Source organism: Eschscholzia californica, unplaced genomic scaffold, assembly GCF_041429995.1.
Source record: "Eschscholzia californica isolate CP2 unplaced genomic scaffold, dmEscCali1.0.p SCAF_6, whole genome shotgun sequence".
Lineage (NCBI taxonomy): Eukaryota > Viridiplantae > Streptophyta > Magnoliopsida > Ranunculales > Papaveraceae > Eschscholzia > Eschscholzia californica.
Genome location: NW_028238483.1, coordinates 37,499,082 through 37,511,599, shown reverse-complemented (window position 1 = coordinate 37,511,599; position 12,518 = coordinate 37,499,082). Strand labels below are relative to the sequence as shown.

At 36.6% G+C, this 12,518-nt stretch overlaps 1 protein-coding gene and 1 pseudogene across 9 annotated transcripts; both read left to right on the top strand.

The window, feature by feature from the left end:
• LOC147534421 (uncharacterized) lies at positions 1–8,854 on the top strand. Of its 9 annotated transcripts, none has more exons than XR_015227243.1 (6): positions 196–500; positions 722–969; positions 1,648–1,861; positions 2,010–2,156; positions 3,403–3,646; positions 3,680–4,660. XR_015227243.1 is itself a non-coding variant. In XM_086645613.1 (5 exons), exons 1-4 carry the CDS (start codon positions 258–260, stop codon positions 2,130–2,132), a joined length of 828 nt encoding a protein of 275 aa, XP_086501739.1. In that variant the 5' UTR covers positions 196–257; the 3' UTR covers positions 2,133–2,156; positions 5,835–8,854. The 9 variants fall into 9 exon arrangements, 6 of the variants coding, with proteins under 6 accessions (XP_086501735.1, XP_086501740.1, XP_086501739.1 ...); XR_015227244.1 differs by having other exon boundaries at positions 3,397–3,646; XR_015227245.1 differs by having other exon boundaries at positions 1,648–1,712; positions 3,403–4,660.
• Positions 8,190–8,744, top strand: LOC147534422 (glyoxylate/hydroxypyruvate reductase HPR3 pseudogene; annotated as a pseudogene).
• Positions 8,855–12,518: the final 3,664 nt, after the last annotated feature.

Below are 12,518 nucleotides of genomic sequence, written 5' to 3'. Positions count from 1 at the left end.
ATGAATATCAAGGGCAATGGTAGACATAGTTTTGGATGACTTAAATGAGACATCAAAGTTGCATTTGAGAAATGGCACCCTTATACCCCTCTCCTACGTACTATGTGTCGTACGTGGATAATAACGCGAGAGGTGTGCAAAGATGAAAATGTCTTTGGAAGAGTGTAAAAAGACGATATTGTCTCTTATCTCTTTGAATAAGAGAGCCAAATGGGCGTCTTGTATCATAGTTGTTCTTGGTGTTACTTCTACACCACATGGAGTCATTATCTGTCTTCACTTTCCAAACTAACAAAATTGCTTCATTATCCAGCTCCTCGAGTCAGCTGAAATATCTGAATAAGAACCGAATTGGTTTGATACCACCACCAAGGTCTAGTAGTAGCTTGAGCCTCAAAGAGAAAAAATGGGCGAAAGAGAAGAAGAAAGCTAAATGGCCCAAGATCAAACCTAAAAAGGATCTTCGAATTAATCGTCTCAAAGATACCCATCTCTTTACGGTAATCCCCTTTCTCTCTCAATTTGTAATAATAGAGTTCTTCCATGGCTGCTTTTTTAGAGAAATGATTCAAATATGCTTACAAATGTCAGAAACAAGTTTATTGATTTGAACACGGAAATGGGTATTCAGTATTATCCTCCTAAAAAATGATCAATTTTGAATCCTGGAAAGGGGATTTTATTAGGGTTTTAATGATGGCCAATTTGATCAAATTTTCAGGTACCCAATTTCTTCACATCTGTTGAATCAAAAGGGTTTGTTAAAGTTGGAGAATTGATGGGTTTTGCTCATCAAGGGAGTCTTGGCCCAACTAAAGGAGAGGCTTTTAGAGATAATGATCGAATTTCTGTAAATGATCCAGTTCTTGCAGAAACTATTTGGGAATCTGGGCTTAATAAATTCTTTTCTGATATTACAATTAGGGGAAGAGCTGCTGTTGGATTGAATCCTAATATCAGATTCTACAGGTAAATTTATGAGTCTTATCTTTAGTTTTTCATACTAATTAGGGTCGAATGAGTTGATGGATAATAATACCTGCAAGTTTCAGAACCACCACAAATGGTATCTTCTGAGGAATCTAGGTTTAGGTTGCACGAACATCGGGTATGTTATGAACCGAAACCGTAGGTTAGAACTTTCACTTGAATACCAATCTCATTAGGAAGAAATGGGATACACTTTACGCACATATTATTATTATTATCTGACCATGTTTCAAAAACTATCACCTAGAGATGGCGACTTAATCGGCACTGGCCTGAGGATAGCTCATTCCTCCCAGGCGGCTCAGCTCAACTTCTGGCATTTGATATGACAACCCATTACATAAACATAACGACAATGCACCTTAGGTTTCACCCACTTATGAGATACCCTTGATGTGGAGGTTGTAGTTTTAACTTGTATACTGATGAACTTAAGTATGGAACTTGTCTTTGAGAACCAGTTCCAAAAGAGAGTCGTACTAATAGATTAACCACGGTGAACCACCTTCGTACTTGGGGACGCGGGTTTAGCCGAGATACAAAATGGACAACTATAGAATAAAATTGTATTTCCACTCGAACAGGGTCTTAGTTATTTGAACCAGTACGAGTCTTAGACATGTTTTTTTAATATCTAATTTCTTATTAGTATTTCAGGTATAAGGTTGGACAGCGATTTGGACGTCATATTGATGAAAGTGTTGATATGGGAGATGGAAAACGTACGTATTATACCTTGTTAATATATCTAAGTGGTGGAGTGACACAAAAAACAAAAGCTGATGTAAGTAGTCAGAAGGATTCTCTAGTAGACTCTCTTGTTGGTGGAGAAACAGTTTTTTATGATTCTAGGAGGGGTGTTGTTGCTGAGGTAACTTGATTAACTTAGCTAGAATTTCCCTCATATATTTAATCAAAGTCTCCAATAAAAATATTTTGCTAGAATTATGTTTAAGAAAAGACGGTTTCTATTTATCAATCACTTTCTAAGCTACGACGTGCGTCAATTGTTTCTATAGGTGGCACCTGTAGAAGGGATGGCTCTTCTTCATCTCCACGGAGATAAGTGTATGTTACATGAAGCCCGAAATGTGGCAAAGGGTGTCAAGTATGTTTTCCGTTCGGATGTAATCTTTGCTTGAAGGACATAGTGAAACAACCTTTATGTAAGTTAACTCCTTTGAATTTCCTTCATAGTTTTATCTCTCTAGTTAAAAGTAGCAGTTTTGTAAGGTCTCAATGGACTTAGGGTTATGTAGTTGGGATCTCAAGTTACTCTTGTGACAATCAAGTCGCGAGACGAGTCATTCTACGGTTTCTTATTGCAGATTAGTATTAAAAATCACAAAAAATAATTTTTCGTCTAAGATCACCTTGTCTGCAGTATCCAAGCAACATAATTCAAATGGTTTCGCATCTTCTACTTTATTTTCTTTCATCCCCAATGAAAAATCACGTCGAAGTTACTCCTAGGACATCCTTATCCTCCACAAATTGAATACATTTTTGATGTACTAAGTATATCAAATGATAATAGAAACCATAAGTAGCCTATACACATTACTATCACTTGGAGTTGGCCCGCGGCGAAATGTCAGGTTCAAGCTTTAACGAATCCATTTTGTACACATCTAGCAGAATCCAAAGGCAAAGAGTTGAGGAGTTGGCTCGTAAATCGTTTTTTGATGTTTTGACATTCTTTAACTAGGATAGCGTTAACTTAGAACTCCAAATTCTAGCTAGACATAATACAAAAAATTTAAGATTCATAATGCATAAAACTTGGTTGATGGCCAGAATATAAAGAACTGATGGCTCCAGCAGCTGCCTGCCTCGAAACCTTAACATTAATTTGGATAGGAAGTCATTGTTCTTTGAGCAATAAGAATGAAAGTCTATCAAATTGATAAGATACTCGAAGTGGTGCTTGTTCACTGCAAGGAAGTTTTTCGTCTAAGATCACCTTGTCTGAAGTAACGTTCACCAAAAAACAAAATAATACTTTGGTAGAACAAAATAAACAACGTATTCATTATCCAAGAAAGCAAACAAATTTACAACGTGCCTTTTTTCAGCCAATATATCCTTAGTGCACAATGCATCATTTTTTTAGCCAATCCGACCAGTTGGAGAATTATTTTTTTTTAAAATAAAGAAGCTGAACCCCCAAAATGGGCGAGGGGCTGCCTACGTACCAATGAATTAGAACATGAAATCCTCTAATTCAAAGGATCAAGCCTTCACGTAGTTCTCTCTCGTCCCTTTATTACCCATTAATGTTCCTTCTCTTCTTAAACTTGTATCCTGAATCCTGATTATGCTGCTGCTGCTGCTGTGGTTCTTCTTGCAATCCATCTTGATTTTGTTGCTGCTGCTGGGCTTCTTCTTGCAATCCATACTGATGAGGTCTAGACGGCTCCCCTGATTGTACTCCATTATAGTTCAAGTACTGATTGTGTTCAATGCCCAACAATGCTGACAATTCATTCATCAATTCATCATCAGCGGGTTCTTGTGCTACTACATTAGTATTGTTCAAGTAGTCATAGTCCATGGGGATTTCGTAAGCAGTGTCCGTCATGTCCTCGATTACTATTGCTGTTGCATATGTTAAGCCAACTTGGTTATCTTCATTATTGTTCAAGTACTGCTGCTGGTGTTCTTCTGGCAATCCATCTTGATGTTGTAGCTGCTGCTGGGCATCTTCTTGCAATCCATCCTCATGAGGTCTTAGCAGCTCCTCTGATTGTACTGCATTATTGTTCAAGTACTGCTGCTGCTGGGGTTCTTCTAGCAATCCATCTTGATGTTGTAGCTGCTGCTGGGTTTCTTCTTGCAATCCATCCTCATGAGGTCTGAGCAGCTCATCTGATTGTACTCCATTATCGTTCATGTACTGATTGTGTTCAATGCTCAATAATCCATTTATAAGTTCATCATCTGATTCTTTTGCTACTACGTTATTATTGTTGTTCAAGTCGATAAAGTCCATGGGGATCATCATTTGATAATCAGAAACCATACCTTCCCAAACAGACGGATCTTCATTATATACATTATCAGGGGGTTCTTCTGCTACTACATTAGTATTGTCCAAGTAGTCAAAGTCCATGGGGATCATTTCATAACCAGTGTTAGTCATGTCCTCGATTACTATTCCCGCTGCATCTATTAAGTCGACTTGGTTATCTTGAATAGGCTGCTGATATGCACTTATTACTTCTTCTACCGGTGATGTCGTCATGTCCTGGATTACTAATCCTGGTGCATCTGTTAAGCCGACTTTGTTCTTTTGAATAGGCTGCTGATATGCACTTGATACTTCTTCTGCCGGTGATGTCGTTATGTCCTGGATTACTAACCCTGGTGCATCTGTTAAGCCGACTTGGTTATCTTGAATAGGCTGCTGATATGCACTCAATACTACTTCTACCGGTGATAGCGTCAACTCTGTTCCTCCTCTTGCAGTGTTGCTGCTGCTGCTACTACTAATACCACCATCGCTAACTTTCTTTCGGATTTTACACAATACATAGCCATTGTTGTTGGGGAATGTATCAGGCAATGTGTACTCATGCATAATCCATCTAATATTTGTTCTTCTTCTTTTGGAGTCAGGTTGTGATGAATTTTTATTTGTCTCTTCAAGTGAGAAGCTCTTCTTGATACCGATTTCCATATTGTTATCGTTGAAAATCAATTTACCTTTACTCTGGCCTTTCCATGTACATGTACCGACGGTTCTTGATGATCTGACAGACTTATTGGATATCTTCTTAAGCTTTGTAAAGAAATACCGAACCTCGCCATAGTTTTCATCAGTATGATTACCCTGACCGTATTTGCTAGTATCTAGATTATAGTTTATGTGGCCATCTTGAGTTAACTTGTCAAATATGTGCCAAGGTTCGGTAACATAAACATCTCTGTCATGGATAAAAATTTCAGTAAAAGGTAATAAATTTTCTCCCAATACCTTCTTCTTTAGATAGTCTTCGATGAGTTCTCCATCAGTTGGGCAAAATCTACACCCTTTAAGTAGTATTCCTTCCACTTCCATTGTTCTTCTTCTTCTTCTTCCTCGAACTTGCTAATGAATTTTTCTTCACTTGATTCTTTCTTTCTCTTGGCGGCTGACCTTGAAGATTTTGTCTTTCTCTTGGCGGCTGACCTTGAAAAGTATTAGCTAGGACAAAGGTTATTATATATAGTGGTAAGGTGGGCTTGTAATTAGATTGGTAATCATGAAATCAGGTAGTTAGAGACAATTCCTCAAATAGACAAAATTATAGAAAGTTTCTAATTGTCTTATTAGGTCTTACTCTTAACACTTTTTGTCTTATTAGGTCGTACTACTCTAACACTTTTTGTCTTTTGAAATTATTATTATTATTATTTTAATGCTTGGAAGTCAAGTACTCGGCAGTTATCCTCCCATGAGTTGGATTTGGAAGTCAACAACTTTCTATTTTTAAATAAACTTCTATTTTTTATCATCACTAACCTAATTCACTATTTTCCACGTATATATATTGGGTGGCAGCCAATATTGTATAGTTTGTGGCAGCCAGCCAATACAGTACGTCCGAAATTCGTTTGTGTTAAAGGTACATAGCTACTTCATCGACGCTATCTTTTCTATTTTTACTGCTAACTATTTCTTTATTGAAGTAATCTCTTGGGTTTCTCGATAAGTTGCATTCTTTTTCGTACACGCATTTTATATTGTAGTGCCCTATACTTTTCTACACAGTCAGAATTTCTATTGTTCTTATGATTATAGCAGTTGAGGCATTGACGGAACTAGAGCGTTGGCTTCTCTACTTCCTTTTTCCTCCTTACAGGTCTTGGGGCTCGATTTATTCATTAGAGACGAGGAGGTGTTGCCTTATGCAATTAAGAGAAAAATCCTAATATCTTGGAAGGTTCACTTCTTCTGTCGGAGCCCCAGACAACTGGTAAACTCTCGTCTTTCTCCTTCATATAATCTTGAGGTGTTTGTCAGCTAGTCAGCGGCAGCATCTCCATTAGGCTTGGGCATGACATTACGTCGGAGAAATCTGAGAGTTCGTGAGTCAGATCTAACTTGCTCCTTTTGACATTTATAAATTTATGTTTAAATTACATGAAGATTAGTTTGTTGAGTCCTTAAATTGAATCAAGAGAATAAAAGAAGAAAAAGAGAACCAGATCACTTCACCATTGATAAGAACATGTTAGGGCATGTGGGTTGATTAGTACTAGAGTTGTCATTTATTCTCCAATAATATGATCAATTATGTTTTAGTTTTGAGTTCTTAAGTTGTTTCATGTAGTCATTTATTCCTTATGATGTCTTAATTTGAATCATGATTTTGAAAACTGAGATCAAGATTCTTCCTCTTCTGCATTGTATTCGTATAACTATAGTAATTAATGCCTTTGCATTCATCTTTCTCTCTCAAACCTCCAAATATAATTCAAACCCACTAGAAGTTCAGTAATATCTCTGCCCCTGTCTTCGGTTGATTCGCAAAATATAATGTCTGTAAAAGAAGAACATCATTATTTTGATTATTCAAATTTTGTTGTTCAAAGCTTCTTTCATTTTTGCCATTTGATCATATATATTATGAGCTAATGGTGATAACCAACTTAAAATCTTCATTAAAACCTTCTCTCCATTCACCTGCAAGTGCCTAATCACTTGCCGAAAATCCAATTCCTTTTAGTCTTTTCCTTGATGAAACCCTAATACTAGTTGGCAGCATACTATAGAGATCATCTCTTGCATCAATACCTACTACTAAATGTGGTGATTTTATCATCTTTTCTATCACTATAATCAAATTACCATAATGTAGAGCTAATCCCACTGCTCCTGATGTACTTGGTAGAGGTTTTAGTAGATTCGAATTTGACTCGAAGAACCCTAGTTCTAGATCATCTTTCTTCTCCGTTTATGGACTTGACATCAACTTACCTTCACAAGTATTGGACTTAACTTCTGGCATTTGATATGACAATCCATTACATAAACATAACGTTAATGCACCTTAGGTTTCACACACTTATGAGATACCCTTGATGTGGAGGTTGTAGTTTTCACTTGTATACTTGATGAACTTAAGTATGGAACTTGTCGGATTCAAAAAAAGTATGGAACTTGTCTTTGAGAACCAGTTCCAAAAGAGAGTCGTACTAATAGATTAACTACCTTTGTACTTGAGGGATTTGGGTTTAGCCGAGATACAAAAATTGACAACTATAGAATAAAATTTTATTTCCACTCGAACGGGGTCAGCAGTTGGAGTAGAGAGTTATTTCTATTTATGAGTGAAGGAATCCTCACAAATAGAAAAAAAAAAATACAATTATCGTTATCGTCACGCCAAAGAACCCCCATGGAACATTGATGAAGATTTGAAATACAAAACCCCAAAACAATTTCAACTCATTGAACTCCAAAATACAAATCACATGTAGAACTAATATTGAACAATCACACTAGGCTACAATTTGTTATACTTATTTAACAACAAATTGAGGGTAACTGTCTTGAAGCAAAGTTAAGGCAAGATCTCTATAAAATACCATCGGACTAGTTTCGGACTCGAACCGATTCATTTAATGTCTCGAACTGAGCAGTTTGAGACCTAAAGCAATGTGTCGGACTGCGTTAGTCCCAGACCTCTCGGATTTGTTCGAATCCGAGTCTTTGTTTGGCTCTCGGATGGGTAGATCCGTGTTTGAGTGTCAATAAGTGTTCGGGACCAAAGACAAAGTTAACTAACATCGACAGTGTAAAGAAAAAAACTGATTTAAACTTTTAAGTACTAAAACCGATATTGGTTACGAAAACGGAGGACAATTTAAAAACTCAAAATTTGGGGGATAATAGGAACCATGCCCGATTTGGAATAATATTTGAAAAAAAAAAACATTTCGTAAAATTACAACTTTACTCCCGAAATCAACGTGAAAAAACATTTTTGAAATTTTCTGAACAAATCTTAGTGTGCTCTCAACAATTATGTAAATTTCTAAACAAATTCGGTTTTGCTCAAAAATTGTTTTACAAAATGTTTTGTATTTTGTCTTTTGCGTTCGACAAACATAGACCAACACTAACATTTTGGCTAAACGATTCCTCTTGGTTCTAAGGTTCTCTCTCCCCCTCTGCTAGATCAAAATAGTACTACTACTTGATGTCATGAGGAATGGATCCAATTGTGTTAAGACTTGCTGGTTTCATATTCTATTATACAAGTTCAATGGTCATTATACTTGATAAAGGTTTGGGTTTTCTCATCTATGGAAATGACATCTTAATTCTTTTAGGTGAGTGGCAAACGGGTCGGAATTGTTGGGCTTGGAGGTCTCGGCTCAGAAGTGGCAAGAGACTTGAGGGATTTGGTTGCATTATCTCATACAACTCAAGGAAGAAGAAACCATCTTTTTCATACCCTTTTCATTCAAATGTCATTGATCTTGCAGAAAACAACGAAATCCTCATAATGTGTTGTGATTTAAACAAAGAAACCTTCCAAATTATAAACAAGGACGTATTATCGGCATTGGGCAAGAACGGAGTTATAATAAATATAGGTAGAGGAGTTCTTATCGACGAGAAGGAATTAGTTCGGTGTTTAGTAGAAGGAGATATGGCAGGTGCTGGGCTCGATGTATTCGAGGACGAACCTCATGTTCCGAAAGAGCTATTTGAGTTGGAGACTGTTGTGTTAACTCCGCCAATTTGGATGCTTTCTTCCTAAACAAACCTTTAGTTTCTTTAGCCAAGAATGATTTATAAGACTCTTATGTTTTAATCTACGATTTATTTGTAGTTGTTGCTCTCTTTTGATTTGTTAATTTTTCTATCGAATCGAAGCTCTAGTTATGAATGATTCCTTATGTTTCACACAAAAGTTACGCAGAAGTTATTCCATTGGCATACTTCTCCTCAATAAATTGACTACATTTTTGATGTAGCAAGAACTTTATCAAATGATAATAGAAACCATAGGTAGCCTACACAGTAGCATCACTTGGAGTTGGGCCATGACACTGGTAATGTTAGGTTCAAACTTTGATGAACCAATTTTGTACACATCTAGCAGGATTCAATCGCAAAGAGTTAGGAGACATTGAGAAGAAAGAGAGGGAGAAGAGAGAGAAGAAAGAGAAAGAGAAGAAAGAGAAAGAGAAGAGAGAGAAAGAGAAGAGAGAGAGAAGATGATGAAGTCGTCGGCAACATCCGGCCGACGACTTTTTTCTGGCGACATTAGAGAGGTGTTCAGTTTAATTTTTTTTTTTTGTTTTCCACCGTCTTCCCCGAAAACTTTAATGATTTCCCCAAAACAGTGGCTATATGAAAAAGATAAGAAAGAGTCTAATAACTAAGACAAGAAACTTTGGAAAGCCAGACATCTTATGTTGATATTTGATTGTTTTGTTTGGTCGGCGAACATGTTTGAATGCTCTTAATTTATATGTTTTTTTTTTCGGAAAATGATTTCTAGCTCTTTGCACAATCAGATAGTCGGGTCTTTCTAAGTTTATATACAAATAATATCCTCACGGTCTATTAATTTCAAGACAAGATTCTAAAATGTGATAGTGTTTATGGGTTGCCGGGCGGCTCAAAAATCTACTGCCATGGCGTAGACACTCCAAACCACAAGAGGTAACAATATTCTATACCCTGTAATTCTTATGTGATTTGGATATCACTAAGCCACCATTCCGGGAGGTACCATCCTGATCTGCCAAATTTAAAAGTAAATTTGTATTATTAAGCCATGGTGCACCATATTCCATTTTAATCTAGAATGCTTGAACCATAACAAACATAACTCAAAACTTAGCTTAAGATGAAAAACGTAGAAACTATGTCTATGAATGCTTATTTATTGTATATCATATATTTTCATGTCTTCAGCAAGATGATATAGCTAGATACAGGGGCAGATCCATGGGGGTGCGAGGGGGTGCGGCCGCACCCCCGGGATCCACCCGAAAAAAATATATAATAGTAGTAAAATTTCTGTATACATATAAGTATATAAATTATATATATTCTAATGTGTTATAATGACACAAAGATGACTTAGCTCAGCGGAGTGCTGAACGGATTGTGGTTCCAACCTGGAGGTGTGAGTTTGAAACCCAGGACAAGCATTCTAATTTCTTTTACCTATACTTGTCCATAGGTACTGTATTTCTTTTATGTATACTTGTCTATACCCATATATACACAATATAGTTGACATCCAGGGCTTGGCCTAATGGTTAAGGAGTAGAGTTGTGGGAGAGTGGAGCCTGACATTTGAGTTCGAGTCCCTCTATACTTTAAAATTAGATTTTTTTATTTCTCCGAAACAACCAAATCCTTTTCAGCTTCTTCTTCCTTTCTCCGGAGACAATTTTTTTTTTTTTATTCTCCTCTCCATCTCCGGCGAAGGGGAAGAGCCCCTTCGCCGGAGGTCTGGTTTCCAGACGAGTCTGGTCTCGTCTGGTTGTTCAAACCAGACGAGCCTCTTCGCCGGAGACATTGGAAAGAAAGAGATAACAAGAGAAGAGAGAGGAAAAAGAGAGAAGAGAGGGAGAAGAGAGAGAAAGAGAAGAGAGAGAAAGAGAAGAGAGAGTCGCCGACAACATCCGACCGACGACTTTTTTCCGGCGACATTAAAGAGGTCTTTGGTTTAACTTTTTTTGTTTTCCACCGTCTTCCCCGAAAACTTTAATGCTTTCCCCAAAACAGTGGCCTTTAAAATTAGGGACTTAAAATTATTCAATTCATCTATAAATCTTATAAACTTCAATTCATCTACCATAAATCTCTATAAACTTCAATTCATTTACCATAAATCTTATAAAATTCAATTTATCTACCCTAAACTCTATAAAATTCAATTCGTCCACCCTAAACCCTATAAACTTCAACGCATTTACTATAAATTTCAAAATAAAATTTTCTTCGGATTCATCAAGTTCAACACCAAAAGTTCCAGACTCGACTCCAACATAATTTTTCATTCCAACAACGGGACCATATCTAATTTATCATCTTTGCCAATTTATTCTAGACTTAGACTACCAATTTGAAGTTATGAATCCAAATATAGAGGTGAAATTCGTAGATACTATTTTCAACGTGGTCCATTTCAACTAAAGGACCGTAATTTTTTCAAAGAAGTTTTTAGTGAAATTGAACTCTCGTAGAGGTCAACCGCGTTTGTAATCGTTGATGTAATAATATAATTAATGAATATAAATATTTTGTTAATTACTGTGTCTGAAAAAAATTTATTTAAGGATACAAATCCGCACCCCCTAAGTGGAAATCCTGGATTTGTCCCTGGCTAGATAGGTACTAATTTTGGAATCTTTGTCTTCGTGATATCCTCATTCAGTTGAGGTACAAACCATCTATAAAACCATTACTGTGGTTGTTCTTCATGTTACTTCTGGATTAAAAAAAATTTCATGCATTAGTTTTATTGTTTTAAGTACTTAATTTTGTGTAAAGTACTAGACTTGAATGACATAGATATTGTAGTAACCGTAATTGAATCTTGCTTTGATAATTTCTCGATAATTTCTCCTGCTATGTTTTTAATTCAACACATTTCCTTTAAACAAAACTATTACGAGGACAAATGGGTTTGGAAACAATAGCAGATTGCGAGGAGGAATGACACAATGAAAGCAGAAAAAAGCCGAAATGTGTGGGAACAATGTGTGCAGACAACTATCCCATGGTTGTAATTCAAGTATCCGTCCTCCGGCACGGGTTATACCTAGTAGTAATAACACAAAGTGGGCCTATGCTGGGTGCCTTCAGGTATATGATATCCTATAAATCATTTGAAAAATAAAAGTTTAAGAGCATCTCCAATGCAACACCCAGTATTAGAAACTCCGAGTGCCACGTAGGATTTTTAGAGTTTTTTCTTAAAAATCATCTCCAATGCAACACTCTATTTGGATCTCAAAGATGACGTGTCGAGGGTGGAATAGAGATATCTCAAGAGGACACTCTATTTCTAGAGTGTCCTCTTGAGATATCTCTAATTGTCCAACTCATCAATATTTGATTTTCAACCAATAGAAATCAAGTCTTCTATATTTTCTAAAATAACTAATTATTTATTTACAAAAATAACTATGCGACATAAGTAAATAAGATAAGTTTAGAATTTTGCATTGGAGACAAAAAAAATTGTGGATCTCTATTAACGCCACGTAAGAGTGAGAATCTTAATTGGAACTTGACACATATGATGAATAGAGATTCTTTTGAATTTTGCATTGGAGAAGCTCTAAGTTGAGTATGGAGGGTTTCGAACTCAAGACTTCTTGTGCGTTCAACTAACTTCTAACCATCTGAGATGCCGACCTTATTTGCATATGATGCCAAACCGCGATTTATTAATTTTCTTTAACATTATCAAAATGGGGCTTTGGATGGAGAGGGGCGCGGTACGACGGCACCGGTTGCACCCCCTCTCCCACGCCCCTGAGTGTAACAGTAATAATAGGTTACA

What these genes read in the sequence shown, in the direction of transcription:
- LOC147534421 (XM_086645613.1), top strand. Translation starts at nt 258, where the DNA reads ATGGAGTCATTATCTGTCTTCACTTTCCAAACTAACAAAATTGCTTCA. An exon ending in CCTAATATCAGATTCTACAG is followed by an intron (nt 970 to 1,647) that starts GTAAATTTATGA and finishes TTAGTATTTCAG; the next exon opens with GTATAAGGTTGGACAGCGAT. An exon ending in GGAGGGGTGTTGTTGCTGAG is followed by an intron (nt 1,862 to 2,009) that starts GTAACTTGATTA and finishes TTGTTTCTATAG; the next exon opens with GTGGCACCTGTAGAAGGGAT.